Here is a 19,307-nt window from a genome sequence, read left to right as displayed (position 1 = left end):
GCCTTCCCACTCGCACAGGATGGCTGTGCTCAGAGCAACTCCATCAGTGACATGTTGCAGGTGTCTTAAAATTGGGGACTTTGTTTCTGAACACTGAGCCACTAAATTTCCAAACCCTTGTGGCAGACTACCATCTTCACCCCAGTCAACTCCTTACTTACAACCACCTTAAATAATCATTAAATGCCCTATTTCATGTCTGCCACCTAGCACTAACCCTACAAGAGGTGTGCCAGAAGCTCTGTATCATAGGAAATGGTGGCAAACTGATAGAATGGGTGTACAGACCTATCCTGCAACATGGAAACCACTCCAGGTCTTCTTGTCATACTACCTGGGTGATTGATGTGGCCAAACCTCTGCAAGATATGGACTAAAATACCGGACTTTCCCCACAAAGTAACCCACAGCTGTCACTTTAAGTAAATTCATAGTGCTTACTTGTGAATGCATTCTGCCCATTGCTTGCCATTGGCCTTGTGGTTTGTAACTCACAATTTGTTGCTTTCAATTTGCTGGCTTTATTTATTTTAGGCTATGCAGCTTGAATTCGTCCCTTCCCTTGCCAAAACCTTATTTACAGTATCCTGCAGAGTGCTCCCTTTTCTGTAAACAGACCTGTAAATCTTGTTCTTATCTTGTTATATTTTCTGTGCATTCAAAGAACAAAGTCAAATGTCAGGCTCTGTCTTCGGTGGGAACTTAGTGTTTACTTTCCTTTCTCGGACTTCAAAGTGAGAGGATTTATGCGACAATCTTGCTGGATACTGGGGTTAGGAAAGAGTTTTTTCTATCACATGACAACATTTAAATAAACCTCAGAATAGATCAGAATTAGAAGTACAAATCAGGCACATTTTTGTTAATTCTGAACTGTGCTGGAAACAAATACCTTTACATGATTAAAACAAATCATTGCATTAGGTGATGCAATTTCCACACATTGTCTGTGCACAGTATAGTTTGACTTGAAAAATTGTATATCTGTGCAAATGTAATGGTCATTTCAATCAAAAATGTGTTGTCTGTATTGGCAGTGTGTTGGCATACCATCCATACTGCACTCCACTCTGCTCTGCTCTGCACCACTACACGCCACTGCACCCTACTCTGTATCACTCTACTTTACTCCACTCCATGCCACTGCACTTCTCCATTCGGAACCACTCCACATTATGCCACTGCACTCTATGCAACTTCACACTATGCCTCTCTACTCTGTACCACTCTACTCTAGGCCACTGCACTTTACGCCTCTCTACACCACTGCGCTCTGCTAGTCTGCACGCCATACCACTCCAGTCTAGGCAACACCAATCTAATCCGCACAACTCTACTCTCTGCAATACTGCATTGTACGCCACTGCACTCTAAGCTAATACACTCTATGCTGATGCACTTTACTCTGCAACACTCAACTCTATGCCCCTGCACTCTACATCAATACACTGTACATCACTATAATCTACTCTGCACCTCTGCACTCTATGCCACGGCACTCTACACTACTTTACTCTATGCCATCACACTCTATGCCACTTTATGCAACTCCACTCTACCCTGTACCTTTCCACTCTAGGCCACCTCACTCTACTGTGAAATAATATACTTTATGCCACTGCACTCTGTGCCACTGCATTCTATGCCACTGCACTCTACCCTGCACCTCTCTACTCTATGTCACTGCACTCTACTGTGAAACAATCTATTCTACGCCACTGTACTCTATACCACTCTGACCACTGCACTCTAGTTCAATTCACTCTACACCACTGCAAGCTGACACTCTGCAACACTGCACTGGCCGCCACTATACTCTACACCACTCTGCTCTGTACTACTGCACTCTGCACCAATATACTCTATTCCACTGCATTCTGCTCTGCCCAATGCCACTCTATGCAACTGCACTCTACGCCAGTGCACTCTAAACAACTGCACTGTATGCCACTGCCCTTTACTCTGCACCACTGTACTCTATGCCACTGTTCTCTGTACCACTCTACACCTCTGCACTGACACTCTACTCTGCAACTCTGCACTCTACACCACTCTAGTCCATGCAACTGCACTCTAGGCACTATACTCTACACCACTCCACTCTGCACCACTCTACACCACTGCACTCTATGCCACATGAGTCTACTCTGCACTCTGACACTGCACCACTCTGCATTACTGCACTCTGTCACTCTATTGTATGCCACACTACTCCACTGCACTCTATGTAACTCTACCCTGTGCCACTGCACTCTGCACCAATGCACTCTAAACAACTGCACTGTACTCCACTGCCCTCTACTCTGTACCACTGTACTCTACGCCACTGCTCTCTGTGCCACTCTACATCACTGCACTGACACTCTACAGCGTTGAACTCTCCACCACTGTACTATACACCAATGTACTATGTACTACTGCACTCTATGCCACTCTACTCTGCATCACTCCACTCTACAGCACTTTGCTCTACTCTGCACCACTCTATACTATGCCACTGCACTCCCTGCAACATGAGTCTACTCTGCAATCTATCCCACTAAACCACTCTACACTACTGCTCTCTCTGCTACTCCATTGTATGCCACTCTACTCCACTGCACTCTATGCCACTCTACTCTGTCCCACGCCACTCCACTCTAAACTACTGCACTCTACGCTAACGCACTCTAAACAACTGCACTGTACCCCACTGTACTTTGCACCACTGGGCTCTACGCCACTGATCCTATGCCACTCTACTCCACTCCACTCCACACAATTATGGCACTAACTTTAAGCCATGCTGAACAGCAGCTACTCTGGTGTATAACATGGCTAATGGCTAAAACACATTAGCAAAGCCAATAACTCTTTTGTAGATGAGACCTATTGGCTTTGCCAATGTTTGTTAGTACTATGAGGTACTGAGATACCTGAAAGAACTGTGAAAAATACAATTACATCATAATAAAGGCTGCTACAAAATGCGCAAATACATTTTGGTTAGATAAAAAAAAAGTGCTTCTCAAATACAGATTTGAATAATATACAGTTTATACTTAGTACTAAAAAAAATTATAACACTCCATTATAACCACACACTCCACAGCTCACCTTGGAACACCATTACAATACCTCTCTAAAAGAAATATCTTTGCCACCAGAAAACTTCAAGTGACTCCTTTTAGTAAAGTCAATGAAGGTTTTCAAGCCCCTTTGTATTTGCAGATTTACCAGTTGGGTACATTTGCATGTCTTTAGGGAAGGAGACCCCCCTGTCAAGAAGGTCTGATTCTTATCTGTCTGCCCCTCCCTCAGAGCACAGGAGACTCCCAGCCTTTCAGTCCGGCTGGGGAAACTGATATGCCTGTAATTTCGAACTGCCTCAGTTGCCCTTTAGGTTAAAGGCTAAAATAACAGACAAATGCCGTCCGTTAAGGCTTTCATCACGGACAACGGACAGCAGGGCGAAATTACGGACAGTCTGTGAAATTTACGGACGGGTGGTCACCCTATGTTGCTAACTGAATTGGCAACTGTATCAATTGCCAGTAAATAGTCAACGATGCCACCTATTTCATTAAACGTTTTAAAGTTCAAATGTGCGGGTGACAAACTGGTTATGTGCTTGTAGTAATGGGCATTTTGAGGCATGTATCCGCACGCGCAGACTACTGCAGGAAGACAAGACAAACAAGTTATCAGACGCAAGGGAGAAACTTTGGGGCTGCAATAGACTTGAGAAATGCTGTAAGTTGGAGAATGGGAGATAAAACTGAACACGATAAAAGGAAAATATGTTCAGATGTAAAATGACAGAGGGGAAGAGGTCAGACGCAAATAAAATGGCGAGGGAAGATTAAAAGAGGGGCGAAATGATGAATGGGAAAATGGAATTGCATATTTCATAGCTGCAGGTTGTCAGAATTTGATGTTCGCTAGAAAAGGGTGCTAAGCAATACTAACTATACATAGAACTTTCAGGATTCACGTATCTGTGTGAGAGTAGTTCTTATTGTTCATTTTTCCTTGCTTTCTAGAATTTGTAGTCCTATCTAGCACAATCTAAAAATCAGACCAAAAAAAGCCCAAAATGCAAAGCAGAAATTCCTGCAGTGGGTAAACTGATCATGCATGGCCTGGGAAACTTAACAGATCTGGAAATCATTTTTTCCCGCCACACAGACATGTAGCTGATCCTACTGAATCTAAGGAAACCGGTGTGCTGAATGGTAAGACATCTGATAAAAAAAGTAAGACAAAAGGCAAGACTTTTTGTATTCCGATTGTGTCTGTTGAAGTGCAAGAAATGGATATACATGTCTGTGGGAGGTCATTGCACGGTGAGATAGGAGTCCCAGCAGAAATTTGTGGAGGTACAAAGAGGAAAGGATTCTGATAGTGAACTTAAAAAAATAACTCTGTACTAAATAAATTGGCAACAAGAACAAATTTAAAGTTAACCTATTTCGGCTGACTTAAAAGGTCATTAATATACTACAAGTTAAAATATGCCTTATGGATCTAGGCAGTTCCTGCAGAGATTTTTTGTGCGCCCAGCAATTGTCGAGGTAAAACAACAGTAAAATAACGTGTTATTAATACACTTGCTAGAGAGAACGTTATGTAGTCCAGTCACAGGGTTGACTCAATAAAACAGCAAAGAGGGTTGATGTTCCCGCTGCAGAGCACAATGTGTAATATACAGGTCACAGACCTGTAATGTATGCGGGCTGACAAGTGTTTTTTTTTTTCCCCCCTCACACACATTTTATAAATGTTTTGCAATATTGCTCAGTGAGTTATGAACCTACATCATTGAGTTTTGTACAAACTGCAAGGTATTACTGTAGAACCTTTCTTCCCCGCCCCCCCCCCCCCCCCTATATCATTATTCTATGGTTCATTAGGCTCCTCTGGGCAGTAGTAAAGTAAGTGTTATATACAATCGAAGTTAGTTACTCTTAGAGATATCTGACCTTATTGTGCATGCTTAGCTCCATACATAGATGGCTAAAAAAAGTCAGAAACCTACCCCCATCTCGGAGATTATCGCTTAAAAACCTGTGACGTACAATGCTCGCGTCTTGCTTCTGGCATGCAAGGTGTTAGGCACTACTTTCGACCCTGGCAACGATGGAAATTGAACTAAATGAGCGCTTAAGGCCCTTTCAATTGGGCAATAGCGTTGAGCCCAGATAGATCTGAAAAAAGAGCCGTCCCTCACCGTCTGCAGCTTGCTGCCTTGAATCGAAAACACAGTGTGGAAGCAGCTGAATGAGTCCCGGTGTAGACAAAATGTACAAAGACCCAGCAAACTTTACGGACTCGCAGTATCCCCGTTATTTTCAGCACTTATCAGTGCCTGTAATCCTCCCAAGTAAAACGACACATACAAAAGTGACAAAGGTACATTGTGGAGAAAAGAAAAACAACCAACAATTAGAAAACAGAAACCTGTTCATTGTGACGTTGCAGCGTTTTTCTTTTCTTAGAGTTATTTTTGCAGGTTGGTCGAATTAACGATGCGCTACGCTTTCCGTTCATGGTCTCTCTTCAGAGTATCTACCAAAGTAAAATACTGCAACACCAGAGAAAATATCAGATTACTCAAATGAGAGAGATGCGTTACAAGTAAAAACTGGAATTAAAAATAAGCTGTCACACTAGAGGATAAATATTCCCCTTTCCCACTAAAGAAACAAAGGTAAATGGTACTCCTTAACATCACAGTCACAGAAGCATCTACAAAACGCGCTTTAATCTTTACGGAGAAAGAAACAGTCGCTTAGTATTGCTCGATTGCAAGACATATATATATACACACCTAATGTAAAATTGAATATAAAAATAACAAATGTAAACATAATTCTTGTCATTCCGCGCATTAGTTCGTAAAATATTCAGTAGAATTATTAACAAACAGAGCCCTGCAAAGCAAGTTGCAGTCACCTGATCTTAACGAAGCACGCACCTGTCTTTCAGCAATGAATCAGAAACGAACTGCTTTAGCGAAACCACCGCCGCCGCTCTCGCGAGTTTTCAATTTGGAACTGACATACAGGAGCCTGCCTCCAGCTGCATGATGGAAGACTCGGGCTGGATCTTTGCAGACGCAAAGCATGCACACCTGGCTTAGGGGTGGAATCTGCATGAATATAATTGCCGTCACCTAAGCTTCGGATGTTAAGATGGTAACACTATCTATTGGCTCCATGTCATCAAGGTTTCATTTGTCCGATCCAGCACTCCTGTTAATGGAACTGGTAGCTTTAGGACCAGGCTTCCAAGCGACAGGAGGTTTAAAGCCAACTCTTTTGAAATGTGTTCCATGCGGTGGTTTATGGTGAGCAAATAAAATTAAACAAACAAATACTGCAATTCCTCTTATTTTTTGTTTGTTTGAACGTATGTATCATTTGCACTGTGAGAAATGTGTAGAATAGCAGAGAGAATTGGTTTATAAAGAGCTACCATGTTATTCCATTTGAAATCTGGTACTTGTAGTTTCCTTTAACGATTCAACTCTAATCTAATTTTGGGTTGCAGAGTAGCATGCTATTCGCAGCAAAGCTCAATAACGTTTCGTCAGTGGAAGTAAGTGTGCTTTCTCTCTCTCTCTCTCTCTCTATATATATATATATATGTATATATGTTACCTAGTGGCGTAGTGACAGTCGCCACTTGATAGTTATAGTTAGGACCTAGCTTCTATAGAAAAAAACATATTTTGTTTTGCTAATGACTTTGGCACATCTGATGAATCTTCACAAAAATGTCCAAGAAAATACACCGCTTAATTCAGCTGCTGTCTGGAAAGTTCTGGAGTGGTCCATCAAGCAGGAGCTGAGAAAAAGAGGGGGGTCCCAAAACACATTTTCCCCATTCATTTTTCCATAGGGGTTTTGAACGCCGATAGCCCCCAAACTACTGGATGGAATTACACCAAATTTGCCAGAAAGGAAGCTATTTGTTCAGAAAGATCTTTTTTTGTGATTTGGTGTCAATCTGTTTAGTAGTTTTAAAGAAATTAAAGAAAATCCACATATGTATATTTAGGGACGCGAAGGCTCCGCAAACTCTCCTGATCTTGCGCTGAGATCTGATTGGCTGCCAACACTTCAACAAGGAAGTGTTAGCAGCCATTTTTGGACTCAGCTTCAGCCAAGTCCCAGAAAAAAAGATGTGCAGAAACAAAAGGGGCCAGGATAGGTGCATGCTGACTTCCTAGCTCTGTTGCTGCAGTCCCCCTAGAGCTAAGAAACATTTAAAAAATCGTTTTTGCTTCAATTTGCAATAGATCCAGCAAAAAAAAAAAAAAAAAAAACCCAAGTGCGGTCTCTCACGTTAGCTAATTCTGAAGCACCCGGGTGTACTCCCATTTTAGTGCGGAGGGCATGCCTGTCCCCTGCTGCCTTAAGACCACCACCTTCCCAAGGCTTTAAAGAATTGTGATAGGGGGTCCATGCAGCCCTGGGGACTGCCACCTTCCTGAGGCTTAAATTAGATTTAATGTTGGGGGGGCTGCGCGCCCCCCCCCCCCACTGCCAGGGACAGCCACCTCCCTGGGGCTTTGAACTAATATGCTGCAGGGGGCCACAAACCCCCCCCCCCACCGCTGCCCTGTGGGCTGTCACCTCTCTGGGGTGGTAAACCAATATAAGGTTGGGGGGGCCTGGCCCCCGCAGTCTCGGGGACAGCCACCTCCCTGGGGCTATAATAAAAGAGTGAAGGGGGTCTGTTTCAGACCCCAGCAGCTCCAGGGACCACCACCTCCCTGGGGCTATGCTAGTTGGAGGTGGGCAATGCGGTCCCTCTCGTAGAGCCACTGTTGACTCTGAGGACTGCCACCCCCCATGGCCGGCTCCTGTTATGTCCCGGTGTGCCCACCCCCAGGACATAGCTGTTTGCTTTCGTTGGTGGGAGCTGACAGTACCCTTCCAGTACAAAATACTATGCATAGACACACTTTAAAACTTTTCCAATGTTGTACGTGTGGTGCACAGTGCAGCACACATGCAAAGTCGGAGAAGAAGGTTGAAATGAAAACATTTCTTCTTTTAACACCTATTTTCATATAGCAGTAACGTTTAGTGCAAAACTCTGTCTCCTATTGTTTGTAGAAAGGGTTTTGCATCAAAAGGCAAGGGTGGTTTCATGGGAATGCCCATGTACCACCCATGTAATACCTTGGCACTTAGTAAGGAAAACAGTGCTTTGTGCTCCTTTGCATTACTTTTAGGGTGCTTTCCAGCACAAACCAAGTTTTGTGCTGGAAATTAAATAGGTAAAAAAAAAAAATGCATTGATGTGCGTCACTTTGGTGATGCAAACATGGCGTAAATATACCCCTCCCTTTCAGACCATGATCCTTTGCCATTTCACTGCAGCTGACCATTTTGTTGCCGAATTTCACACTCAGGGGTCAGGTCATTTTGTGCTTTTTTTCTCACTCAGTTTTTTTCATCTGACACATTTACAAATATCTTTATTAATTGGTACCCCACTTTATCATTTTTTTTAGTTACTAATAATGTCAGGGAGGAGAATTCTCCGTTTTGCAGAGGGGGAATTGCCAGTTATGATGGATTATATTATTAGAGTAGAGCCACAATTGTTTGGAGCCCAACGGCAAATACCATAATATCACAGAAATAGCAAACTTGGACCAGAGTAGTGGACAGAGTGAATGCTGTAGCTAACAACATGCGCACAGAGGAAAAAATTAAGAAGAGGTGGGATGAAGTGCACGGGAGAGTGTGTTCCCTGGCCTCCAAGAATCACCTTGAGGCCCAGAACACTGGTGGTGGTTCTCCCAGATCACTATTACAACTCTTTTCCTAGGAGAAGGTCTTGCAGATCCTACAGCCTGAAGGCTTGACAGGAATCACTGGTAGGGTGGAGACTGGTAACCTAAACTTTTCAATGTCTCACTAAGCAGAAAACTCCTTTCTGCCCTTAATTTAGCTGTTCATAATGTGTTTTTTACCTTTCTAAAACATAGAAACCCAAAGCATCACTAATCTATTATAATCAGCAAGTTAGTAGCATTGTGATGACATCTCTCCTTTTACTACTAAACAATACGTCTGCTCAATATGTGTGTTGTTCTTCATTCATCATCACTTGTATTTGCTTGTTTGTTTCTCTCAATGTATTTTCTCGTAGTGAACATAATAGGTTAAAAACCCCATCTATCGTACCACGATGGTATGATGTGTCTAAGGCTTTTTTCACCTTTTAACATATTTCACATATGTCTTAATGTACTAAATGTGTATATATCTTTACTGCATATATTTTACTAGGAACGTACAGCTAACAATTTTTCAAGTGTTGACAATCAAATCAAATCAAATCAAATCATTAGCATTTATAAAGCGCGCTACTCACCCGTGCAGGTCTCAAGGCGCTAGGGACAAAGGGGGTGGTTATCGCTGCTCGAACAGCCAGGTCTTTAGGAGTCTCCGGAAAGCGGAGTGGTCCTGGGTGGTCCTGAGGCTGGTGGGGAGGGAGTTCCAGGTCTTGGCCGCCAGGAAGGAGAAAGATCTCCCACCCGCCGTGGAGCGTCGGATGCGAGGGACGGCGGCGAGTGCGAGGCCAGAGGAGCGGAGGGGGTGGGTGGGGACGTAGAAGTTGAGGCGTCTGTTGAGGTATTCCGGTCCCTTGTCGTGGAGGGCTTTGTGTGCGTGGGTGAGAAGTCGGAAGGTGATCCTTTTGCTGACTGGGAGCCAATGCAGGTGTCTCAGGTGTGCGGAGATGTGGCTGCTGCGGGGTACGTCGAGGATGAGGCGGGCCGAGGCGTTTTGAATGCGTTGTAGGCGATTTTGGAGTTTGGCTGTGGTCCCGGCGTAGAGGGTGTTGCCGTAGTCCAGGCGGCTCGTGACGAGGGCGTGGGTCACGGTTTTTCTGGTGTCGGCGGGGATCCAGCGGAAGATCTTGCGGAGCATGCGGAGGGTGAGGAAGCAGGCGGAGGACACGGCGTTGACTTGCTTGGTCATGGTGAGAAGAGGGTCCAAGATGAAGCCGAGGTTGCGGGCGTGGTCTGCGGGGGTCGGTGCGGTGCCGAGGGCCGTGGGCCACCAGGAGTTGTCCCAGGCGGACGGGGTGTTGCCGAGGATGAGGACTTCAGTTTTTTCAGAGTTCAGCTTTAGGCGGCTGAGCCTCATCCAATCTGCGATGTCCTTCATACCCTCTTGTAGGTTGGTCTTGGCGCTGGCGGGGTCCTTGGTGAGGGAGAGTATAAGTTGGGTGTCGTCGGCGTAGGAGGTGATGATGATGTCGTGCTTGCGTACGATGTTGGCGAGGGGGCTCATGTAGACATTGAAGAGTGTCGGGCTGAGTGATGAGCCTTGAGGTACGCCGCAGATGATCTCAGTGGGTTCTGAGCGAAACGGAGGGAGGTAGACTCTTTGGGAGCGGTTTGCGAGGAAGGAGGCGATCCAGTCCAGGGCCTGGTCTTGGATCCCGGTGGAGCAGAGGCGGGTGATTAGGGTGCGGTGACAGACGGTGTCAAAGGCAGCCGAGAGGTCGAGAAGAATGAGGGCGACTGTTTCACCGTTGTCCATCAGGGTTCTGATGTCGTCTGTGACTGAGATGAGGGCGGTTTCAGTGCTGTGGTTGGTTCGGAATCCGGTCTGTGAGGGGTCGAGCAGGTTGTTGTCTTCCAGGAAGGTGGTCAGCTGTTTGTTGACGGTCTTCTCTATTACTTTGGCTGGGAAAGGCAGAAGGGAGATGGGGCGGAAGTTTTTCAGGTCGCTCGGGTCAGCCGTAGGTTTCTTTAGTAGGGCGTTGACTTCGGCGTGTTTCCTGCATTCGGGGAAGGTAGCAGAAGAAAAAGAAGAGTTGATGATGGTCTGGAGGTGCGGGGCGATGATGTCGTCGGCTTTGTTAAAGATGAAGTGCGGGCAGGGGTCCGAAGGGGCACCGGAGTGGATAGAGTTCATGATGGATTTGGTTTCTTCCGTGCTGATGTGGGTCCAGTTGTTGAGGGTGATGGTCGGGGATGTGGGTTCTGTGGTGTTTGGTTGGGTCTGGTGTCCGAAGCTGTCGTGGAGGTCGCCGATCTTGCGATGGAAGAAAGTGGCGAGGGATTCGCATAGATCCTGTGAGGGCGTGACGGCGTTGGCGTTGGCGCTGGGATTGGAGAACTCCTTGATGATGCTGAAGAGTTCTCTGCTGTTGTGGCTGTTTTTGTCCAGTCTGTCGGTGAAAAAATTCCTTTTGGCAGCGCGGATCAGGTGGTGGTGTTCGCGGGTAGCGTTCTTGAGGGAGGTCATGTGGTCAGCGGTGCGGTCCTTGCGCCAGGCTTTCTCAAGTGCGCGACAAGTTTTCTTTGATTCTTTGAGGGTGTCAGAGAACCAGAGGGGTTTCTTGGTGTTGTTCTGTCGCTGCGAGCGTTTGAGGGGAGCAAGGTTGTCTGCGCAGTTGGAGATCCAGTTTGTGAGGTTGAGGGCTGCGTCGTTGGGGTCGGTAGTGAGGGTGGGTTGGTTGGCGGCGAGTGCGGAGAAGAGTTGCTCTTCAGGGATCTTGTTCCACTGTCAGCGAGGGATGGGTTGAGTGCGGAGGTGGCGGGTCTCGCGTCGGAATGTGAAGTGGACGCAGCTGTGGTCGGTCCAATGTAGGGCGGAGGCGTGGCTGAAGAAGACGTGTTTGCTGGCGGAGAAGATAGGGTCGAGTGTGTGTCCGGCGATGTGGGTGGCAGTGTTCACCAGTTGTTTGAGGCCGAGGTTGGCGAGGTTGTCGAGCAGGATGGCGGTGTTGGGGTCGTTGTTTTGTTCCAGATGGAAGTTGAGGTCGCCTAGGAGGATGTAGTCCGGTGAGGCGAGGGCGTGCGGGGAGATGAAGTCGGCCATGGCGTCGCTGAAAGGGGCGCGAGGTCCGGGAGGACGGTAGACGAGGGATCCTCTGAGGGTGGTCCTCGGGTCGGTGCGAATCTGAAAATGCAGGTGTTCAGCGGCGAGAGGGGAGTCTTCAGTGGAGGTGGTGACGCTGATGGAGTCTTTGAAGACGATGGCGATACCTCCTCCTACTTGGTTGGTGCGGTCTTTCCTGGAGATCTTGTAGCCTTCGGGGATGGCGGTGGCGATGTCTGGAGCAGAGGAGGCGTTCATCCAGGTCTCCGTGATGAAGGCGACGTCCGGTGCTGTGGAGTCTAGGAGGTCCCAGAGTTCAACGGCGTGTTTGTGAACGGAGCGAGCATTGACTAGGATGCACTTGAGGTGGTTGATGGCACGTGGGCTTGTGGTCGTAGTTGTTGCGTGGTGGAAGATGCGTTTGCAGGAGTTGCAGGCGAAGGGTCCATGGGTGCGTTTGGGGTGAGCTTGGAAGCAGGTGTTGGAGCGTCCTGGGTTGAGGGCATGGAGGGTGGTGGGGTCGTAGCGGATCAGCGGGGCTTGGGAGAGCTGGGGACCAGGGGTCGTGGCGCTGGGCGCGGGCCAGGCGCGGACAGGCTTGCCTCTGGCGCGCCTCCGGCGCGCCAGCGGCGCGCCCGCCATATGAGGTAGGAGGGGAGGGGTCAGCTGGGGGCGAATGGGAGCTGGGGGGCGGGGGCGGGGGCGTGCAGGAGGTCGCGGCGAGAAAGCGCGAGGGAGGGGGGGGACAGGTAGAGTGAGAAGAGCTGGGGGAGGGGGGTTTAAGGGTGGAGGGGGAGAGTGTTAGGAGGTTTAGGAGATTAGGGAGAAAGATAGGTGTAGGGTTGTGAAGATAGGGGAGGGGGGGTTGTAGAGGTGGGTGAGGGCGAGAGGTAGAGTGAGGGGATAGGAAGATAGGTAATAGAGGGGGTGGCGGGAGGGGAGAGAGATAGAGAAATAGGTAGAGAGAAAAGGTAGATAGAGAAATCAATAGATAGGGAAAAAGATAGAGAGATAGGAAGATAGGAGGAGGTGGAGAGTGAGGGAGTTGGATAGTGGGATAGAGAGATGGAGAGATAGGTAGATAGGAGGAGTGAGGGAGGTAGAAAGTGAACGGGTTAGATAGGGGAGATAGATGGGGGATGCGAGTGGGGGAGGGGGATGAGGCAGGAGCAGGAGGGCAGGTGCGGGGAGAAGAGGACGGAGGAGGCAGAAGAGCCGAAGGCAGAAGACAAGAAGACAAGAAGAACAGAAGAACAGAAGAAAAGAAGAACAGAAGACCGGAAGGACTGAAGACCGGAAGGACTGAAGACCGGAAGGACTGAAGACCGGAAGAACAGAAGAAACACAGAAGAACACAGAAGAACAGAGAGGAATACAGAAGAACACCGAGGAAGACAGAAGAACAGAGAAGAATACAGAAGAACACAGAGGAAGACAGAAGAACACAGAGGAAGAAAGGAGAACACCGAGGAAGACAGAAGAACACAGAGGAAGACAGAAGAACACCGAGGAAGACAGAAGAACACCGAGGAAGACAGAAGAACACAGAGGAACACAGAAGAACACAGAGGAACACAGAAGAACACAGAAGAACACGGAGGAAGATACAAAAAACGAAGAGACAGAGTGCAGAAGACCACAGCAGAAGATGAGGAAGAAGAGAAGAGGAGAGAAGACGGGGAGAAGAGAAGTACAGAAGAAGAATACAGACGAGGAGAGAGGAGGAAGAACAGAGAAGAAGAAAAGAGGAAAAGAAGCAGGAGCAGGAGAGAGGGTGAGTAGCGCGGGGCAGAACGAGGGGCTGGGAGGTGGGGGGGTACTTACTGTGAGGTGGGTCTCAGGAACTCAGGAACCTGGAGGAGCTGCAGCGGCAGGGGGAGCGACCTACCCTTGGGTCAAGGGTCGCTACCACTGTCGCGCAGCGGCCGCCATATGAGGTAGGAGGGGGGGGGAGGGGTCAGCTGGGGGCGAATGGGAGCTGGGGGGCGGGGGCGTGCAGGAGGTCGCGGCGGGAAAGCACGAGGGAGGGGGGGGACAGGTAGAGTGAGAAGAGCTGGGGGAGGGGGGTTTAAGGGTGGAGGGGGGAGAGTGTTAGGAGGTTTAGGAGATTAGGGAGAAAGATAGGTGTAGGGTTGTGAAGATAGGGGAGGGGGGGTTGTAGAGGTGGGTGAGGGTGAGAGGTAGAGTGAGGGGATAGGAAGATAGGTAATAGAGGGGGTGGCGGGAGGGGGGGAGAGATAGAGAAATAGGTAGAGAGAAAAGGTAGATAGAGAAATCGATAGATAGGGAAAAAGATAGAGAGATAGGAAGATAGGAAGATAGGAGGAGGTGGAGAGTGAGGGAGTTGGATAGTGGGATAGAGAGATGGAGAGATAGGTAGATAGGAGGAGTGAGGGAGGTAGAAAGTGAACGGGTTAGATAGGGAAGATAGATGGGGGATGCGAGTGGGGGAGGGGGATGAGGCAGGAGCAGGAGGGCAGGCGCGGGGAGAAGAGGACGGAGGAGGCAGAAGAGCCGAAGGCAGAAGACAAGAAGACAAGAAGAACAGAAGAACAGAAGACCGGAAGGACTGAAGACCGGAAGGACTGAAGACCGTAAGAACAGAAGAAACACAGAAGAACACAGAAGAACAGAGAGGAATACAGAAGAACACCGAGGAAGACAGAAGAACAGAGAAGAATACAGAAGAACACAGAGGAAGACAGAAGAACACAGAGGAAGAAAGGAGAACACTGAGGAAGACAGAAGAACACCGAGGAAGACAGAAGAACACAGAGGAAGACAGAAGAAGACAGAGGAACACAGAAGAACACAGAGGAACACAGAAGAACACAGAAGAACACGGAGGAAGATACAAAAAACGAAGAGACAGAGTGCAGAAGACCACAGCAGAAGATGAGGAAGAAGAGAAGAGGAGAGAAGACGGGGAGAAGAGAAGTACAGAAGAAGAATACAGACGAGGAGAGAGGAGGAAGAACAGAGAAGAAGAAAAGAGGAAAAGAAGCAGGAGAGAGGGTGAGTAGCGCGGGGCAGAACGAGGGGCTGGGAGGTGGGGGGTACTTACTGTGAGGTGGGTCTCAGGAACTCAGGAACCTGGAGGAGCTGCAGCGGCAGGGGGAGCGACCTACCCCCCTTGACAATGTCAAATGTAAAGAAATACAAATACCATGAGGTCTTGTTTTGCTATTTGGAAAATATGGGCCTGATTCTAACTTTGGAGGACGGTGTTAAACCGTCCCAAAAGTGGCGGATATACCACCTACCGTATTACGAGTCCATTATATCCTATGGAACTCGTAATACGGTAGGTGGTATATCCGCCACTTTTGGGACGGTTTAACACCGTCCTCCAAAGTTAGAATCAGGCCCTATGTTTGGAATGTGATATTACTCATTGTCTCTTTTTTTCCATAGATGCACAGATGTCAAATGTCAGACATTTCCCAAGCCCAATTTCATGCATTGAATAAAAATAGGATCATTTATATAATGTTGTATGTTTTCACTTTCTTGTCAATTCATTGAAGTGTAACTGGTTTCACAAATAAACGTATGTTGGCTCAAAGATTTTATTGTATGCAGAATAGAAGTTGTGATGAAAATACATTTTCATCACAACAATTTCAAAATTGAAATGATGACCAATGACATTAATCCTACCAGATTGTATAATAGTCTAATTTCTAGCCTGCTAGGCCTTGAAATGGTTAACTTCTCATTTCTCCTCTCTACTGAGTTGGGTTGAATGTGTGCTATTTTCAGGACATCTCTTCACTTGTTTTTCTTTTTTTTTACAGTTTGCATGTGCCTAATTTTTGAAGGGAGCTTCACATCTCTTGGGTCACCTAAGAAGCAGCACACATTGCCTTGGTGACAACACACTACAGAAAACAAGTCAACTGCAATCATCAAAACATTCATTCAGTCATCGTGCACGCATACAAGATATACATCCAAAGTGTGGATTTCTGTTTCCCAGGATCAAACCATGTTTCCTTAGTATTTCCCATCAGCAGCATCCAACTACAAATGTCCCAATGTTGAAATGTCCAAATGAAGATGATATGGTGAATGGACTTTAAAATTAAAAAGAAAAAATACATTTCAAAATAGAACCATTACAAATGACAAATGGTGACGACACATGTTTGAAACACATGACGATGGAAAAGATGGAAAATAGAATCAGACACAGTAGTCAGTGTCTCTCAAATGATATCAACAAACACCTTTTCACTGGATGTTCCTTAGCATGCCCCTCTAAAAAAAATTCTACCTCAGACTTTTGGACTCACCTTGTCGAAAGAGGCCCTAAATTTGTGACTAACAAAATGTCAAGATATACTTACACTCATGTGAAGAAGTTTGTTAATTAGCTCATCGCCACTCTTATCTTCATTCGTCATTTCAACATCCTCAACCGGTGGCTCATCATGGTCTCCATCCTTTGCAATTTATGAGAGGCTCCGTTTCAACATGCAGCATGCCTTGGTGATTTTGCACACCTTATCGGGTGGGTAGTGAAGGTTCCCACCTGTCTTGTCCATACAGTGGAATCTGTCCTTCAGGAGCCCAAAAGCCAGCTTCACTGGCCTCCGTGTTCTTCCATGGGCCTCATTGAAGCGGACTTCCCCATGCGTTTTGGGATTTCTTAGCGGCTCTAACAATGAGGGATGGTCAGGATAAGCTGTTTCTCCTATATGAAGAAAATATTCTGGAGCCAAGTATGTAATACTATTGAAGAGTAGTAAAGCTGAACATAACCTAGAAATAAAATGACTAATCAACAAGCCAGGCAATCTCAGGTCCAATTTGGGAGATTTGCTGAGGTATGCTGCTGTTATGTAGTACAAAGGAATCATGTATTGACACTGGGAAACTGGCACACATTCTTGTGATGTATAATTTATGTAAGCAGACACTTTGCACATTGATGGAATGGAAGTTCTTTCCATTGTGGTAGACCTATTCGCTGTTGTGTGGGGGCACTAAGGCAATATGTGTGCCATCAATTTCTCCACTCGCATGTGGTATGCCACTCAAAGTATGAAAAATTCCCTCCACATTGGGAAAATTCTCAATTCTTGGAAACTGAATGAAGCTGTTGGTGTGTCTCATCATTGTAGAAAGGACTTCTTGTCGCCCACCACTGAAAGTTGATTGTGACATTCCACCAGATACTGCCACAGTGTATTGAAAGGATTCTGTGACTTTTGTGTGGATCGTTATTACGAGGCAGAAGATCTGGCTCCAGCTGTTGATATAAATCAGAATACTTTGCCTATTTAGTGGTGTAACAAAAGCCCCTGCAGCCCCCATAGTGTGGTAGGGGTCGTAGTTCCAAAAAGTCCCCTCAGCAGAACTGGTTGGTGGTAGGTCAGGGATAAGGGGGTCCCCTCTACGTAATTTGCAGAGGGCCCCCTCAAGTTCTCTTTACACCACTGTGCCTTTTCAATCTAAATTTCTTTATTATATCCCTTTCTTCCATGTTGACAAGGGTTAGAAAAGGTCTGAATACTTGAGGCTGTTATTTTCTACCTCTTCCTGGGTTCCCATGTCTGCAATAAAGTGGCAAAAATATCACTGAAAACCATCAAAAATACTTTGCTAATCGATACACCTCTCACGTCTGTGTAAATTAATACATATATATTTATGGCACATAAATGTACCTATCATATTTTTAGTGATGTTGCTACTTAGAATACCAATTTTTTACATGTCAGTTCATTTTTTAAATAATGTGCAAATAATACATTTGAAATTTATTATTTACACATTTTAATTTTGTTTTCCAAAATCTGTCAACTGTAGGTTAAAATACACCACAACAACATTGATGTAAAACACAGTAACATTACTTTATCAAAAATGTGTCAAAAAATCTGTTGTACGTATTTTACGTTGGCAAACAAACTAGCCACCATTTTGAATGGTGGTGACACACTTAAAATTTAAAACTACACAGGTTCACATCCTAAATTGGCAGTCGCCTGACCTTGTGTTCAGGACACTGGCACTCCGACAGGCATAGGCAGATGGTTACCACCATAGTAGGTGTGACTCCACAATGGACTCAGCCATAGGCTAATGTGTGTTACGGATCTGAACTAAAGACAATGGCTGTGTCCGTCTCCATTGCGGATCCCGTACGTTTTGTACACGTATGCCACATTAGGAAACAAAGCTCACTTGCCTCCTAACACCTCCTCAATTTTTGCTGCTGTTACGGACCTCTAGGAGTCAGGATGATGGGCAAAGCTGGTGACAGGTTCCCTAACTTCTCTCTTGGGGAGCTGGAACTCCTCACCACTGAGGTCCTGTCCCTGTATAGCCAGCTGTATGGGAACCCAAAGGAACAGGTACATGTTTGTTTGTAAATTTTATTTCCAAGTAACTCGTTTCTCCTTAAGACACAAGCTAATTTGTCCCTTTTAGGTCCTGAGTGAAGTGTAGTGATTGGAGTATAGTCAACTCAATTTGGATGAGGATATCATGATGTTTATCAATGTTAGACATGTCTGTAAATCAGCTGAATGAATAAGGTGACTTCTCATTTCCATTTACTCACAAATCAAGAATACATTTGACAAACTTCATGCCCCTCATTTCCAGTGGCCAGTAGACACTGTACCAAAAGAATTAGTGACAAATATAGCCATATATAAAAATGAGAGAAATGTAAAGTGCAAGAAAAATACTTTCAGTTATGGACTTGTCTGATTATTTTTTTTGCAATTTAAATATCAATAATTTTGTGACAAATGAGGATCTGTATGTTGTACCCATGTCCTGGTGCCACATATGGGGAAGGGTATATCCTGTGCTGCATGCACGTATGACATAGGCTCTCAATGAGCTATACACGTAAGTCCCATTTCTACACACACTTGTTTATACATCAGCAAGAACTGAGCTCTCACTGAAACAGTTGTCAGCCCTTCCATATTACCTTGCGATTGTATCTGGTTCAACCCATAGTATCTGACTCTAAAAAGATTAAGCATTAAGCCAATGTGGTTGTGTGTGTGGTGGGGGTGTTAACCTTTAGTAGCTCACAATGCTTTGTAATGCTCAGATGTGGCTCTCAATACAGGAAAGGTTTCAGAGACCTGGCCTAGATGATATTTGTGGCATGGGTTTATATAATGAGGACATTGTAAGTATTGAGGTTATTCAACAGGTGACTACAAATTGGTATTTCATAGTACATTTAAAACATTGCTAGATAATCATTACTAACATTTTAGAAATGCATGTGAGACACGTAAATAAATTGTGTCACAGCAATACAAAGAATAAACTCAAAATGTATTTTTCTATTTTTCTTATCCATACAGGTCAATGCCAATCAGAAGAAGGAACGATGGAAGGTCATGTTCAACAAGGTGCGGATCCTAGGAGTCTACAAGATGTGGGAGGACCTACAATGCTGGACGTGAAAGTCAAATGAAGACGAGCTCGGCCAGT

At 45.9% G+C, this 19,307-nt stretch overlaps 1 protein-coding gene across 5 annotated transcripts in view; it reads right to left on the bottom strand.

The window, feature by feature from the left end:
• LOC138265575 (G2/mitotic-specific cyclin-B3-like) overlaps positions 1-6,068 on the bottom strand; it is a 248,864-nt gene extending 242,796 nt beyond the window's left edge. For 3 of the 5 annotated variants that reach the window (XM_069213402.1, XM_069213405.1, XM_069213406.1), the window contains exons 1-2: positions 5,957-6,068; positions 5,440-5,563 (exon numbers count right to left, since the gene is read on the bottom strand). In XM_069213402.1, coding sequence (XP_069069503.1) covers positions 5,440-5,529 — 90 coding nt within the window. In that variant the 5' untranslated portion in view covers positions 5,530-5,563; positions 5,957-6,068. Of the gene's footprint in view, positions 1-5,439; positions 5,564-5,809; positions 5,901-5,934 lie in introns of those variants that run through there. The other 2 variants (XM_069213403.1, XM_069213404.1) reach the window with 2 other exon arrangements.
• Between the last annotated feature and the right edge of the window lie 13,239 nt (positions 6,069-19,307).

Source organism: Pleurodeles waltl, chromosome 11, assembly GCF_031143425.1.
Source record: "Pleurodeles waltl isolate 20211129_DDA chromosome 11, aPleWal1.hap1.20221129, whole genome shotgun sequence".
Classification (NCBI taxonomy): domain Eukaryota; kingdom Metazoa; phylum Chordata; class Amphibia; order Caudata; family Salamandridae; genus Pleurodeles; species Pleurodeles waltl.
The sequence above is the reverse complement of the archived record's forward strand: the minus strand, read 5'-3'. Positions and strand labels throughout refer to the sequence as shown.